The sequence below is a fragment of the Sceloporus undulatus genome, chromosome 1 (genome assembly GCF_019175285.1).
Source record: "Sceloporus undulatus isolate JIND9_A2432 ecotype Alabama chromosome 1, SceUnd_v1.1, whole genome shotgun sequence".
In the NCBI taxonomy this organism is placed as follows: domain Eukaryota; kingdom Metazoa; phylum Chordata; class Lepidosauria; order Squamata; family Phrynosomatidae; genus Sceloporus; species Sceloporus undulatus.
The window spans coordinates 250,754,489-250,770,896 of NC_056522.1; the positions used below are offsets into that span (position 1 = coordinate 250,754,489).

General features: G+C 42.9%; 2 protein-coding genes across 7 annotated transcripts in view; one reads left to right on the plus strand and one right to left on the minus strand.

The window, feature by feature from the left end:
• Window positions 1–9,163, minus strand: part of ATG9A (autophagy related 9A) — a 22,119-nt gene extending 12,956 nt beyond the window's left edge. For 3 of the 4 annotated variants that reach the window (XM_042461675.1, XM_042461651.1, XM_042461667.1), the window contains exons 1-7: window positions 9,055–9,163; window positions 7,446–7,565; window positions 3,203–3,345; window positions 2,669–2,712; window positions 1,838–1,902; window positions 1,343–1,504; window positions 606–747 (exon numbers count right to left, since the gene is read on the minus strand). In XM_042461675.1, coding sequence (XP_042317609.1) covers window positions 606–747; window positions 1,343–1,504; window positions 1,838–1,902; window positions 2,669–2,712; window positions 3,203–3,305 — 516 coding nt within the window. In that variant the 5' untranslated portion in view covers window positions 3,306–3,345; window positions 7,446–7,565; window positions 9,055–9,163. Of the gene's footprint in view, window positions 1–605; window positions 748–1,342; window positions 1,505–1,837; window positions 1,903–2,668; window positions 2,713–3,202; window positions 3,346–7,445; window positions 7,566–8,681; window positions 8,805–9,054 lie in introns of those variants that run through there. The other variant, XM_042461658.1, reaches the window with a different exon arrangement.
• Window positions 9,008–16,408, plus strand: part of ANKZF1 (ankyrin repeat and zinc finger peptidyl tRNA hydrolase 1) — a 26,786-nt gene continuing 19,385 nt past the window's right edge. The window contains exons 1-4 of one of the 3 annotated variants that reach the window (XM_042461700.1): window positions 9,008–9,433; window positions 12,168–12,285; window positions 15,306–15,403; window positions 15,721–15,823. In XM_042461700.1, coding sequence (XP_042317634.1) covers window positions 12,171–12,285; window positions 15,306–15,403; window positions 15,721–15,823 — 316 coding nt within the window. In that variant the 5' untranslated portion in view covers window positions 9,008–9,433; window positions 12,168–12,170. The remainder of the gene's footprint in view (window positions 9,434–12,167; window positions 12,286–15,305; window positions 15,404–15,720; window positions 15,824–16,408) is intronic. The other 2 variants (XM_042461685.1, XM_042461691.1) reach the window with 2 other exon arrangements.

The window sequence follows — 16,408 nt, forward strand, 5'->3', positions numbered from 1 at the left end:
TAATTTTGCTTTTTTTTTTTTGGGGGGGGGGAGTTCTTTCAAATACAGTGGAGCAAATCTTCCCTACTTCTGCAAGAAAACAACAGGATTCGTAACAGAAATATAGCCTCTAACACTTTTGGGCAAGAACCCAGAAGCAGATTCTGGCAAACCTAGGCATGGCAGCTGCACAGCATAGCAGCCCTGCCACTCAAGCAAGCAGGATCAATGGGCTTCACTGAGCATCTGTGGGATTAGCACTAAACTGGAGAAATTGGCAGCACTGCATACCTCTGTAAGAAGGTCAAGAAGAGACAAAAAACAAGCAAGCAAACCCAGAATATGTAGAGAGAGAATGGAAATTACTAGCCAACAGTTCTTATCTGATGTTTTCTCAGTGCTTTGAAAAGAAGACAAGAACCACATTGCTGGGTCAAATGTCCCCAAAAACAGTTGTCATGCACATGCTCCCATAAAGTTTGCAAAAAGTATAATGATTTTCTCACTTCAAAATCTCTGGTATTGCCTTGAGATGTGACATTTCACTTAGATGTCAATATCCCTTTTTATTTGCATGGAATATGAATATGACCATGCACACCTACAGTCCTTGAATTAAAGCTTACCATAGGAATCTTGAGCGCATTGATGTAAAAAGAATGGATCTCCCAATAGCAACAAATGTTGTAGATGAATTTGATCAGCCGATGGATCCAGAAGACCCCCGCAATCACCAGGATGGAGAGCAGAAAGCCATTGGCCTGAATCCTATGAGGGAGACAGACTCACAGCAAGGATGGAACAGCATGCATCTTACAGTTATTACAGGTTTTTGCAAATATGTTTCAACCCCTTATTTAATAATAAATAATATTTTTAAATTTATATTTCCTGCCTCTCCCTGCAGATCGAGGCGGGATTACAACAATAAAAACAACAATTACAAGATTAAAACTACAATGTCATATAAAATACACTCAATAAAACAATATACCATTACCAATACAATGTATTGACTAAATTGTCATTTAAAATACATATCATTATAAACAGAGGTGGAATATTTCTAACTCTTTTAACAGATTGGGTGGATAGGCCTGCTGGAAGAGATGCATCTTAAGTGCCTTCTTAAAGGCATCTAAGGTGGTAATAAGACGGATCACCTCCAGCAAGTCGTTCCACAGCTTGGGGGCTATGACAGTAAACGTATTTCCTCTGCTACCCTTACTGCATGACTCACAAACCCCTCCCGTTTCCAAGCACAGGGCTTCTCATGTCCACAAGGTTTCTTGGATTTTAAACCTCTCCAAGGTGGGCAAACACAGGACTGAATTAAATATGGGATAGAGATTATGAACTTTACCTAGCACTGCATTCATTGGGAGGCAGGAAGGCATCAGGCAAGGTCACCTTGACTGGATCACTGGAATGCTGGCTGTGATTCACCAGTTTATTGGCAAAGAGAATATCATAGTCAACACAGCTGACAAGAAATGTGGTGAAGGCCACAACAAAAATGAACTGCCTGTGAGAAAACAGAATATGTATCATGAAACAGCATGAAAGAAGAGATGCTCCGCTACCTCACATCTTCAAACAATCTAAGCCAGCAGAAGGCACCAAGATGTCTGAATCTTTTATACCCAAGACATTTTGTATTTTATTACAGGATTAAAAATATACAAAACTAGAATTCATTTTCCTGTTAACCTGACTGGCAGGGAATTAGGAACAACAGCCATCAGCCCTCATGAAAAACTGTGTCCTCTCCACTCTGTCTGACAAAGTGCCCATGGGAAGATGCGAATGCTATCTTACAGACCCTAGCTGCAAAAAGTGGTACAGAGTTTATACTCACATTAACTCAAAGATCTCACTAATGAGCATACAGGTGAAGCCATTCTTCTGGTGCAGGTTATAAACGTGAAGTTCACAGTCAAGGAAAATTATTTGGACTACTGGCTGTAGCACCCACCCGGCTTCATCAGAGACTCATCTCAAAGTTTGCATAAGAACCCCTCTCCCTTAGTTTAATCTGTCATGCTGAGTAACAACTAGTTAGATAAAGAAGTTATTTGAATTAAAAACATCCCACTGGGAAGGTATACCATAAACCTTCATGCAGACCTTTTATTATCATCTTATCAGTAAAGCCTAAACAGACTCCATAGACTGTATCTAGATGAGGGGCTGCATCTGCACCTCTACATACAGATTGCCATTTTCAGCCACTTTTAGCATTTTGGGGAAGGGGTAAGTAAGTTCTTGTGGGGGTGGAACAGCTAAAATGCCACATTTGTGGGCATTTTGAGTTGTTTGTGGGGAAAAGGAAACCTGCCCCCAAATAAATTGAACTCTTTGGAAAATTGGATGTTCAGGGTCTCCTGGAATGGCTACAAAAGTCACGTTCAAGGCAGATTGTCCCTCCCAAGGCACATATTCCCCCTACCTGTACTGGATACTGTCTTCACTCTTCCCAAATTTATATGGAAAAGAATTCTGCTTTTCTGTGTGTCTATTACATTACTCTGAGGAAAAACCCTCTTTCTTCTGTCTGGGAATTACAAAGTTAATGTCTTTGGATTGAGCTGAAGTTTAGACTAGAAGGAACCTTTGCCGCAACTAAGGCCCTGTCCCTCAAACCACAGCTGGGATGCAATCATTCTTGTCCTTTCACAGGTAAGGATATACGAGAGAAAAAGAGATCCAAATTCTCAATATGATGCCAGGGAGCTACAACACAGAGATAGAATGAAACAAATAAACAATAACATTCTAAAATTAAGCATAGCAGTTTTATAAGATAGAGAGAAGCCAGCCAAAAAAACTGTATGAGGTAGTTTCTTAGCCTGACAGACCTACTGATATCACCCCTAGTTAGATAATTGATACCTAAAGAGAGTTGAAAAGCATATGTATTTCTCTCTGGTCTTTGGGACCAGCTTTGATGAACACCTCATAGTCATATTCAAGCTCATTGTCCCAATATGACAATTCAAAACTGCATTCTTAAATACACTGATTTGAAAGGGAGCACCATTACATTTATGAGGATTTACATCTGGGCAAACTTGCTTAGGATCATGCAGGACAATAAATAGAATGTTTTTCAATAAATACATGTATTCATCTTGATCAGAGTAGCCTTTCATCAAACACAGGCACCCTCAGCACTGCATGGCTGGCTGGTTGGCACCAAGACTAGGAGTTCAACTGCACTCACATTTGCTGCCCTCAGCAATGTGAACCATCAAATCCTCTTCTCCAGGGGGAGAGTCATTGTATGAGGCTTCCAACCGCTGATACTCTGTATCAAAGTGAGCCATTCTGTCATCAAGATGGGTGTCATCCAGTCTTGCATGGGCTCTGAGGGAAAGAGAGACATTATAAAGAACAGAACCACAGCACAACTAGAAGCCATCAGTGAGACTGGCAGGCTCAAGGGCAAGTCACAACATCACTTTTTAGTTTTACTAAGAAATCAGAACCTTTTGACATGCACAGAAGAGCAGAGAGCAAGGAAAAGCAAAGATTAAGGAATGGAAGAAAATGAAGACATCAACCGAGCAGAAGAAAATAAAAAATCAGGAAATGGTGGGGGTAACATCTTCCTCCTTACTGTCACCTCCTTTTCCTGCAATCTTTGCAACTCACTTCTATGGTTGCCCTTGATAAAAAAAAAAAGCAATAGAGGAAACTGCCTCCTGGTCATAAGAAGTCTTGTCCAGCTCTACTCTTGGTTTTGAATGTTTGCCTTAAATTTTCCCCATATTTATATACTGCTGTCTGTAAAAAAATTATGAACCTATAAAAAGAGACACGTTTAGTTTTACGAATGGAAGGAGTGCAGATTCAACACACGTTGTTATGAAAATATCAGTCTTTCCCCACAGGAAAATAAGTTTCACGTCAACTCCCTTTGGTCTTTGTGACAATTCCTTTCAGTATCACTTTCTGTTTAACTTGTAGCTTATATAGCCTGCACTCGTGAGCAAGACATAAATATGTATTTTAACTGAAAGAACATTAAAAACTTCCACCATGTAACAAATATAATATTTTGAAACAGTATCATGCTGGCAAGGGAACAACATGTAAAAAAAACAAAGCAAAAAGACAGGAAATTGACAGAGTGCATTTGAAAATTGCTTCCCTGCAAGGTTTCCATTATGCATTCACCCAGCTTCATTCACAGAATACACAGAGGGTCCAGATGTTGTTGCCTTCAATTTGTAACTTCCCATGGTTTCCAACAACTTCCCAATGTTTTTCTTTCCACAGAAAACACCATTAAGAGTGAAAAGACTGAATAGCTACACAATGTCTTCACTAGTAGTGCTAGAAGCTCTTTAGCTTAGAAGCATCCCACATCATCTCAGGATGTTAATTTTACAACAGGTGCCAAATTTTGGGTTGTAAGGTAAGTTCACATATGTGAAATGCAAATACACACATCCCTTATTGCTCACTTGCACTTTTTCTTCTTTTTTTCTCCTTTTTATTTGTGGAAGGACTGTTTTCTGAAGGAAGCCTTCATGTCTCCCATAGCTTGACTCTGCTTTTAAACTATGCTGGCATCTACGGACTGGTTGCACCTTTCCTGATCTGTAGGTTCTGTACATTATAGCTGAACGTGTGAACCCTCTCAAGATCCCAATTCCCTTTGTAAACTTACTTTTTCCTAGTCCTCTAATTCTTAACATTTTCATCTTGACCAGGTTTGTCTTAGGCTTTGGACCCTATCACATGGGGCTTACCTTTCCCGAATTCAGTCCTAATTCAGGAGGCAGCTGGGTGTTATCCCAAAGAAATAGCTACTGAATCATAGCCCGGGTCCAAGCCGGATGCAGCCTGGGTCCTGTGAGCTGCTTTGGTGGCCATTTTTAGAAGTCAGAAATCGCCATCAAATTGCTGTCCGGGTCCATTCTGGATGCAGCCTGGGTCCTGTAAGACGCTTCGGTGGCCATTTTTAGAAGTCGGAAGCTCTCAGGCTACAATTTGGCAGCAATTTCTTTGCAATAACAGCCAGCTGCCTTCCGAATTAGGACTGAATTTGAGAAAGGTAAGCTGGGGTTTTAACCCCATGTGATAGGCTCCCTAATCTGTACTACAAAACAAATGCAGTTTGACACTTTAATTGCTATGCCTCGATACTAATCCAATTCTGGGATTTGTAGTTTGGTGAGATATCTAGACTTCTTTGTCAGAGAGCTCTGGTGGTACAACAAACTACAAATCCCAAGATTCCATAGCATTTAGCCATGACAGTTAAAGTAGTGTCAAATTGCATTAATTCTGCAGTGCAGATGAAGCTTTAGTATCTGACAGCTTCTACATACATATGCTGAATTTGGCAACACTGGTCACTGTTTCCAAATGGTTCAACAATTCTCACATCTTGCACCATTTAGGGTCACTTCCTTTTGGTTGTTTTCAAGACCAACTCTTCCTTAGAAGAGTCATTGAGGGTGTCAAGAAATACTATTACCTTTTCTGTCATAATCATACTGTGAGATGACATTAATCTGGTATATGTTGCCTGCTTTTCAACAAAAATCCTTGTGGTCTAACAATGTATTTTAAATGTACAAAGAAGGGATACATATTTAGGATCTTTTAAGAGGCATAACTAATCTCTGTAATTCCATCCATCCTCTCTTTTCTGTGACACATCTTGTTAGTTGAGACAAAATTCTGTGTAGTCTGGCATTCTCTGCAAGAACTGTAGCAACCAGCAGTTGCTCATGTTGAATGCCTCACTACAACAAGGGAGGTTTCCATCCTGCCTAAAGGAGGCTGTGGTGATGCTCTCACCAAAAAAGCCTCCTTGGATCCCACCACTATGAATAACTATCAGAGCCAATCTCTAATATTCCATTCTTGGTCAAGGTTCTGGAGCAAATGGTGGCCTCCAGCTCCAGGGGTTTCTGGATGAAACTGATTATCTAGATCCACTTTAATCTGGCTTCAGCCTGGCTATGGGACAGAGACAGTTTCGGTCGCCTTGGTGGATGACCTACACAGGAAATGGACAGGTGGAGTGTGTCCCTGTCGGTCGTGCTGGACCTCTCAGTGGCTTTCAATATCATCAACTACAATGTCCTTCTGGGCTGACTCTCTGGACTGGGATGTGGAGGCACTCTTATGCAATGGTTCCTGTCTTTCCTGGAGGGGCGAACTTAGAAGGTGTGGGACTCCGACTCTTTGGCCGATGGCCTGTGGGGTCCCTCAGGCTTCTGTCCCCCCCCCCCATGTTATTTAACATCTACATGAAAACACTGGGAGAGGTCATCCAGAGCCTTTGGAAACTGTTCGGAAACTTCAGCAGATTCAAAATGCCGCAGCTATAATGCTGATTGGGGCCAGTTATAGGGAGCATATAATTCCCTTATGGAAACAGCTCCATTGGCTACTGATTTGTTTCTGGGCACAATTCAAAGTGGTGGTAACAGCCTATAAAGCCCTATTTATTATTATTTATTATTAACCTTTATTTATAAAGCTCTGTAAATTTACACAGCGCTGTACATACAGTCTTTTTAATTAGATGGTTCTCTGCCCTCAGGCTTACAATCTAAAAAGACACCACACAAAAGGAGAAGGGAGTAGTGGTGGGGAAGGGGATGAGGTCCAGCAGTTCCTCTCTACCTCCAAGGCCTGGACCAAGGCAGATGGACTGGAGGGAGGGCTTGGCTTCATAATGGATGGTTAATCTTCATCCAGGGAGGCAAGCAGGCAACCTTACACAGGTTAAGTCTAGACTATCTAAAAGACCATATATCCCCATAGAAACCTGCAAGGGTCCGAAGAGCTAAAGGAGAATGCCTTCTCTTGGCCCCACCACCATCACATGCTCACCTGGTGAAGACATGAGAGAGAAACTTCTCAGTGGCTGCTCCCAACTTCTGAACTCCGTTTTGCAGGAAACTAGGCTGCCCCCCCTCCCTATTTTTTTTTTGCTGGCAGGCAAATACATTTTTACTCAAGTAATCATATCAGGGAGGCTTTTATACAGGGTGTGTACTCCAGTTATGTTTTCAGATTTTTGTATATTTAATTTAATATTAGACTGTTTTAGCTAGATGATTTTAATTGTTTATAAAAAATTTATTGTAAAGTTTTTAAACAATTTTTATCTGTGATCCACCTTGGGTCCCTTTCTGGGAGAAAGGCAGCATAGAAATGAAATGAAATAAATAAATAGGAAACCAGCCTCTGTCAACTTCTGTCTGCCCCTGCATTAAAGGATCCCAATATTAAAGCATAACAAATAAGAACAGGCATGTACTTACCAGTTTTGCAAATAAAAGCAACCACACCCATAATTGAGATGTTTCTCTTTGTTCGCTTAGGCTAAGCCCAGTACTTTGGATGAAAACAATACCCAAATGTGGAGGGGCACACCCAACGTACGTGCAGCGACCACACTTCAGTGAATACTAGATCAACAAAAAAGAGTTACTCACCTGTTGCATCCCTCTCTTAAGGCTAAAGGAATGTGTGACTAGTATTGTGGTCTGGACAATAGAGTCGTATGGTGGCCTCTCAGTTCTCCACCGTGCTTCTTCCTCCCTCTAGGGCAGCGTCTGGAAGAAAATGGCATGACCTACAGTGGATACTTTCATAGCGAGGGGATGGTTTGGATACTGTAGTACACAGAAACTTATAATGTAACTAATAGCTAGACTTTTAAGATGCCACAGGAAGTTATTGTTGTTAACTGCCTTTTGGTCAATCCCAACCCATGTGGATGGGACACCTCCAAGACTCGACTGTTGTTGTTCTTGTTAATGGCCATCGAGTCAATCTTGACTCATGGATAAGACATCTCCAAGACTCCTTCCCTACTGTTCTGCTTAGTTCCTGTAAACGCATACCTGTGACCTCCTTATCCTTAATGGAGTCCATCCATCTAGCATGCAACCTTCCTTTTTTTCTACTCCCCTCCACCTTTCCTTCTGGAAAGGTCTGGAAACCATGCTCTGTGAGGAGAGACTTAGGGAGCTGGGGATGTTTAGCCTGGAGAAAAGAAGGGTAAGAGGTGCTGTGATAGACCTGCTTAAGTACAGTACTTGAAGGGATGTCATATTGAGGAGGGAGCTGACTTGTTTTCCGCTTCTCCAGAGAACAGGACACAGAACAATGGATGCAAGCTGAAGGAACAGAGATTCACCTCAGCATTAGGAAGAACTTCCTGACAGTCAGGAACACACTCCTTCCTCGGAGTGTAGTGGCGTCTCCTTCCTTGGAGGTCTTCAAACAGAGGTTAGATGGCCATCTGTCACAGGGAGTGGTTTGATGGGGAGTTCCTGCATGGCAGAAGGGGGGCTGGACTGGGTGGCCCCTGCAGTCTCTGCCAACTCTATGATTCTACAACCTTTGCCTCTCTTCCTACTTCTTTCCACTTTGCCACAGGTGAACCCTGTTCTTTTTGATGCAACAGGCTCACAAAGCTGCCTCCCTGGGAAAAGGATAACCGTGGGAGCTCACTCAGGACTCTGCTAGTGCCTCCTCCTCCTCCTCCTCCTTATTTATATCCCACCCTTTCCCCACAACTGGGAGTCAAGAGCTGCTTACAGTATTATTATTATTATTATTATTATTAAGCTTTATTTATATAGCGATGTACATACAATTAAAATAGATAAAATACGCCTGCCTAAGGCGTACATTCTACCAAAGCAATCCCTCCTGAGACTTACCTCATTACTGCTCTACACTCTGGTAGTGCTGCTATTATTCCCCTTTGACTGCTCTGTTGAATCCTGGGGCTTGTAGTCCAGCGAGGCCTAAGAGCTCCCTGGCTGAGGATTCTAAATCCTCCCTCCCTTAAACTGCAAGTCCCAGCATGCAACAGGAGAGGCAGCCAGAGCAGTCAAAGGGGAATAGTAGCAGCGCTATAAGAGTGCCTTCTCCAGAGTGAAGATAAACAAAGGAGGAGGAGGGTGGACTAGACGCCCTCAGGGACTCTTGTTTTGGTGGAGAAGGGCGTAGGGAGAGCGGAAGGCCCGCCCAGGGAGGAGTGGGGGCTGCTTCCTTCCTCCATTGTTAGCGCCCCCCAAACAACAGCCTCACCTCCGCGGTCGCCCCTGGCAACCGGACCCGCTGGCGGGGCTCATCCTCCGCCGCCCCTGCCGCCGCCGCGACTTCCAGGACTGTCACTCACACTCCTCCCCGCTCCCCGATTGGTCGCTGCCGCAACCAATCAGAGGCCAAGAGAGGGACATGGCGGAATCAGAGAGGAGGGACAATGAAGGGAGGGGGAGGAGAAACCATAGAGTCTGAAGAAGCCACGAGGGGACAGACCGACGCCGGAAGGGGATGCGTCCTGTGGCGAGGAAGAGGGGGAATCCATGATGAGAGAACGGAAGTGACGTATACGGAAGTGTGATTCCCCCCCCCCTTTAAAGTGTTCCAAAGCGTGAGGAAGGGTGACTGACTTTCCGGGCGCGTGGTAAGCGGTGTCCTCTCTCTGAGGGGCTTCTGGAAACGACTGGGTTGCTGCTCTTTCTTCTTATTTCTCTAGGACCAGGGCCAGCTGGTGCCCTCCTTTTCCCGGACGCGTCCTCCATTTCAGCCATCTGTCCAGGAGGAGCTCCAAAATGTCCTCCATTTTGAGCAGGATTAAGCAGCGCATGGGTTTATATTTCTATGAGTGTTTTGTAGCTTTTGGGGGGAGGGTCATGTCCTCCACTATATAGATGGCTATATAGTCAGAGTGTCCTCCATTTCCACTAGGAGGAATTCCCCAGTGTCCTCCATTCCACGGTGCCTTGTCCTCTGTGCGGCGAGGCCTTGCCTGGTCCCCCTGAGTAGGAATGGCTAGGCTAAATCTCGGCTCCCCATCATCCCCAAACAGTGTGGCTCGTGGTCTGCGGCAGTGAGAGAGGTGTAGTCCAGCAATGTCTGGCTCAGTGTCTGGACCCAAAGGACCTTGAAGCACTGGTAATCCCTCGTTTAGACTTCTGTAATGCGCTCTACATGGGGCTACCTTTGAACCAGGTTCGGAAGCTTCAGCTGGTTCAAAATGCAGCAGCCAGATTAGTCACTGGGACATCCAGGTCAGACCATATAACACCTGTACTAAAATCTCTACACTGGCTGCCAGTTAGCTTCCGGGCGCAATACAAATCTTGGTTGTTACCTTTCAAGCCCTACATTATTATTATTGTTTTGTCCCAAGAGCGTTGCTATGGACTTTGGGTGTAGTAAGGCCTCTGGCTCTCGGGATCACAGCCAGAACAAAAGACTTGTCCACAAATTTCTTAAGTTTTAAAGGTTTTACTAGTTATAAACACAAATAACATGAAACTGATTTCTTCTTTTTCAATAGTCCTTCCTCAATACCTTGCTCTCTCTTCTTGGTGGATTCTATCTTTCTTCTTCTGAGGACTATCTTTCTTCTTTTGCGGACTTATCTCTTTGTCAAAGGAAAATACTCTCTCCAGGTCTGACTTGGCTGAAATCTTACTACACACTGAAACTAACTAGAGGGAGACAGCATAAGACCCTGGGATTTCCCACAATCCTTGTCTTTCTTAAAGCTATAGATCTGTATTTCCCCTCTTAAACTAATACATAAAAAACCTAATATAATCTTAACTAAATATATGTCTCAAGAGCATCAAAGATGCTCTGGAGGCATGACAATTATTATTAATACAGATTGGAGCCTGAGGGCCAGCCTGGCGCAGTGGTTTGGGAGCTAGATTAGGACACTGGGAGAACAGGGTTCAGATCCCAGCCATGGAAGCTCACTGAGTGATCTTCAGCCTCAGGGAAGGCAATGTCAAACTCCCTCTGAAGAAGTTGGCCAAGAACACTCCATGATGGGTTGCCATATGTCAGGAAAGACGTGAAGGCACCAGGGCTGGGGAGTAGGAGTAAGCAGTGAAAGAGCAAGAGGGTTTTAAAGGAGTAGGAGTACAAGTAAGGAGTGGCAAAATATATTTGCTGCTTCTTATTCCTGTTACTATATAATTCATGCAAAAAACAATGTTATTATATTGCACTGGGGAAGGGGCTGGGGGGCAAAGAGACACACTTACACACACACACACACACCCAGCCCTGCAAAGCCACCGGGATTTTCCCCCAGGGCTGGGGAATAGGAGTAAAGGAGTAAGAGGTTTTTACAGGAGTAGGAGTAGCATTAAGAAAAAATATCTTACTCTGGAGTAGGACAAGGAGTAACCCCAAAATCACCATTACTCCCCAGCCCTGGAAGGCACACAACAAAAGCAATGGTATATTTCCCCATCCACACTGAAATAATCCAGGTTGACACTGGTTGAACTGCCAAGGCTCAATGCTGTGGAATCCTGGGAACTTTAGTTTTGTGAGGCATTTAGCCTTCTCTGTCAGAGAGCTCTGGTGCCACAATAAACTACTTTCCCCAGGATTCCCTAGCATTGAGCCAGGGCAGTTAAATTGGTGTCAGCCTGGATTATTTCTGCAGTGTGGATGCATCCTTTACTGCTGAGTATGGCTGCTATAGAATTCCCATATCAGTTCCTGTAACAGCTCATTCTTATCTGTTCAAGACCTTTGGTTGTATGTCAGTCCTCCATATGTTTCTATGGGTGAGTGAGAGGACACTGGCAAAAATGATGGCGGTGAAGCCTTTACAGATCACCAGCTGCTTGACAGTAGTTATTTTCCAGGTGCTCCTAATATTACCATTATTTCCTGGCATGGCTCCTGTGACTTTTTCTTGAAGCATAGGAACTTCAGGCTTCAGATCACCTAAGTCTCTGAGAATGTCTGCCAAAGAAAAATGGAGAATGAAGGGGAAATCTTTTATAATTATTGGACTTGTTAATAATACTGACTTCCTCTCTTAAGAAGGGTAACATAAGGGGGGGGGGTGCCATTCTTCTTAGAGTGGCTTCCTCAGTAAGCAGAAATGTACCATTCTTCCCACTTCTGTTTCTCCCTGTTGGAAAAAACTGCTGAGAAATTCTACCAACATACTGAAGGTATTAGATATAGAGAAACTCAGGGTGAAGATATTAAACCATAGATTTGCTCCTTCCCTGTCTGCACCTTGGAAAGGATTTGTAATAGTAGCTACGAAACCCCTTTTTGAGATATCAGTTCCCCTATTGAATCTAGAGGATGTCAGCCATAAAGGTGGATGTTCTTCCTTCAAAACTTGTTGGTTCTCTCTTTCTCTCTCCCTTTCTCAGATCATGAAGCCTGCTGAGACGTTGTCCATATTTGAGGCTGCTCAGAATGCATCATTAATGGATGGACTTTGCCTTGTCACTGAATCAACAGGAGATGTCTCCTCAGTACCAGTTCCAGGTTATTGATGCTTTCTAAGGGTTATGTAACTGAGAAAAGATTCTGGTTGTAGGTTACTGTTCAGTAGATTTGAGGTTACTTTATTATTGAATTCTCTAGTTCAGTGCTTCTGCTATCTGATGTGGTGGATTAGCAATTTTCCCCCTATTGTTTCAGGGACCAGTTATCATATCTGTGCTATATTGGCCTAAAACAGACAAGTGAAAAGGTCAGCCATTAGGCTGCGTTGGGGGTGTGGTGTTTAGATGCTGCATGACCCCCAAATCTCATGGAAGCCGCACCAGGGCCACCTAAGGTGGCCCAAACCCACCTCCTTTTGCTGGCCGGCAAAACACTCCTTTTGCTGGCCGGCCACTCGGATCCAGGCTCGGCACTGAATTAGCCATGGCCCACTTTATCAAGCCCATTTACTTGAAGGCATTATTAACCTATATAGCATACTTTCTTGGAAATTCACTTCAGACCAGCAGCAAGTGGCTTGCAGATAGGTAATTATATTTAATTCCTTTGTAATCACAGTAATTCCATTTTAATATCAATCTTTTGTATGTTCTAACTAGATTGTATTTTAATTTTGTAAGCTGCCTTGCATCTCAGTTTTAGCAGACAGGAGGGGTATACATTTATTTACTTTAAATAATTAGCTTGTTATAGGGACTTGGGACTATTCAGAAAGGCCAGATCCAAAGGTATAACAGGAATACAGTAATATAATAATAATAATCCTGGATCAAGGCAGGAAACAACAATAATTAAAAGATACACCATATCAGTTGAAACACATCAGGTAAAACACACATCAATTTAAAAAGACATATGTACAATTAAAAAGGACAAGATATACATATATTAAAACAATCCATATTTAAAATTCATAATTTAAAATTCACAATTTAAATATCATCTGGGTAAACCTGACAGAAGAGACTGACCTTTAATACTCTTTTAAATTCAGACAGAGTATTCAGCTGTTGAATCTCTTCTGGCAGGTCATTCCACAGTCTAGGGGAGGCTGAAGAAAAAGCCCTCAGGCTGACAGTTGCCAACCTAGTCCTGGCTGACTGGAATAAATGTCTGTCAGAGGACCTGAGCATACGGTACAGATTATATGTGTTAGGAGGCGATCCTGTAGGTAACCTGGACCCAAATCATGTAGGGCTTTAAACCTAAGAAGCAACACTTTGCCCAGAAACTAATTGGCAGCTGGTGAGGTGATTTTAATACTGGTGTAATGTGATCACTCATGGATATCCCAGTAATCAATCTGGATGCCATGTTCTGAACTAGCTGAAGTTTCCGAACTTGGTACAGAGTTAGCCCAGTGTACAGTGCATTGCAGAAGTCCAGCCTTAAGGTTACTAGTACATGCGGTTCCTCCAGCTCTAGGTAGAGGCACAGCTAGCATATCAGCTGAAGCGTATAGTAAGCACTCCTAACTGTATCTATCTGAACTGCCATTTGAAGCGACGGATCCAGAAGCACCCCCAAATTGCGAACACAGTCTTTCAGGGGAAGCATAACCCCATCCAGAACTAGTTGACACACCTCCAAACCCAGGTTAGGACCTTTAACAGTAAGCATGTCTATCTTGTTTGGATTCAGCTTCAATTTGTTTTCCTTCTTCCATCCCATTGCCCCTCCAATGCCCCACTATCCTTAACTGAGGCTGTTTTTGAAGACATGGAGAAATATATTTGAGTGTCATCAGCATACTGATAGCATCCCACCCCATGCCTCTGGATGATCTCTCCCAGCGGTTTCATGTAGATGTTGAATAGCATTGGGGATAGAATGGCAACCTGTAGCATGCCAAATAACAGCTTCATTCTTTGAGAAGTGGCTATCCCCAAGCACCACCATCTGGAACCTTCCCAAGAGATAGGATCAGGAACTACTGAAGCACAGTGCCTCAGATTCCCAAATCCCTTAGGTGTTCCAGAAGGATACCATGGTTGATTGTATCGAACACTACACAGGCAAAGATCATCCACTAAGGTGACCATAGCAGTCTCAAACGCCATATCCTCTTCTGAAGCCAGTTTGAAATGATTTGTATCATCCAAGACTGCCTGGAGTTGGAAGGGAAGTGCCCTCTTGATCACCTTGCCCAGAAAAGGGAGATTTGAAACTGATCTATAGTTGTTGGGAGTCCAGGAGGCCTAGGGAGGGCTTTTTTGGAAGTGGTCATAACACAACTTTTTACACAGGGTGAAAAACATCTGTCTCTGAGAGATGCATTAATAATATATTGTAGTTGAAGTCTCATTGCATCTCCTCCCTGAAGAAGGACAGCGATTGAAAGGACAAGTTGTTTTCCTTACTTGCCCCAGCAGTTTGTCCACATCAGAGGTACTCATCAAATGGAACTGTTCCAGTGTAATTCTACTCAGAGTCGCTGGACACCCCGTTGTCAACTTCCGCTACAAGGACGGCATCTAAGCCAGCTCTTCTACAAGACATTTTATCTGTGAAGTAATCATTAAAAGCATCACAGCGAACTGCTGAAGGTTCTAGAATTGAACTCATCCACCAGTTATGTGATGTAGTGTTATGTGATGAGGAATGTAGTGGGAAGCCATGTCTGAACTGGGTCATAGTTTAAAGTGCTACGATGTCATCTTGTGACATCATCAGTATGCAACTTTAGCACATTGGCATCTTGGTCAACTACTTAAAACTAATTTGTTATTCTCTCAAAATTTGGTTTCTCGTGGCCATTCTGAAAGTTCACATATTCCATCTAGAATTCTCAGTTCAAATATTTAAATTTTTTTGTTGTCCATTGTAAAAATCAGTACATAGAACCATACATACCTTCTCTCTTTTCCTGATTTCATATATCAATCTTTGCATAATCCTTTCATAAAATGATTTTCACATTCTTGTATCCTTCTGAATTTGAGACAATGTGCGTCTTATATCTTTGTGTTTTTTATTTGTATTAGATAAGGATTTACCTTACTTACATATGAAATTTATACTTACTGCTGTATCTGTGGCTATTCTTCTGTTTTCCACAGTAACTAAAAGCCCAGATCGACCTAGCATGGTCCTAGAAGTACCAGACCGGATGTATTGCTCTGCCTGTTCAAGGAGTTTTGAAAGTCGAGAAGAGCAGGTAGGTACTGACGAATAGTTTTCTTTGAAAGATGTCTTTTGTATAAACAAAATGATGAAAACTCCTGTAATATCTTACCCTCAGATAAAATTCAGGGACTTCTTTTCCTAACCATCATTGGTAGGTCAGTAATTCTGTTGGCAAAGGACAGATAGGTAGCATCTGTTTTGGGTTGACCTTGATACTGCATGTTTTCACTGAAGCACTAAGTTCATTCCACAAAGATTTGTCTAGCTCAATTTGGTATATATTCCAAATATTGATCCACTTACTGTTATCTCCTATGCCTTATTTCTCTGTCTTCTTTTTCTATTCAGACTGAGCATTATCGACTAGATTGGCACCGCTTTAACTTAAAGCAGCGATTACTGGGCCGCCAGATGCTCACAGCTGAAGAATTTGAGATGAAGACTCAAGCAGGTACATGGTTTGGATTAGATATTGCTTAAACATTTTCTGTGGTAGTGCTCATGAACACTAGCTCATGACAGAATGTTGCCCTGGCTCAGACAAAAGGGTGGTGCATAGGTATAGCTTATGCATGTGTGTGTCGCTTTTTAGATGGGACACAGAAAAATGTTCTGTATCACTTTGTGCTCCATCCAAAGCATGCCTATCAGCAGGAAGGAAAGGGCTAGAGAAAAGCAATCCAGAAAGGAAGAGACAACTGAGTTCCTGGGGGGGAAAAGGAGGGTACCCTTATTTCTTCCTCCTCCAAGCTGAGACCAGCTGCTTTTTCATGGTCTGATTGCCTCTTCTCTCCAACACCCTGCAGCAGCAGCCACTCCCAGGGTTTTGCAGCTGCTGGTACTTGGAAGAGGACACAGAACTATAGAAGTGGAACATTGTGCTCCACCTAGGTGATGTAGGATGTCAGCCAAAGGCTCCAAATGTCTTGCTTTAAAGTAGATACATGGGAGTGACTACCTAGTCCCTGATAGCTGCTTGTAGGGGAGTTGGTTCATGTAATGAGTTCTTATAGTAATGCACCTTTTCCATTTGACT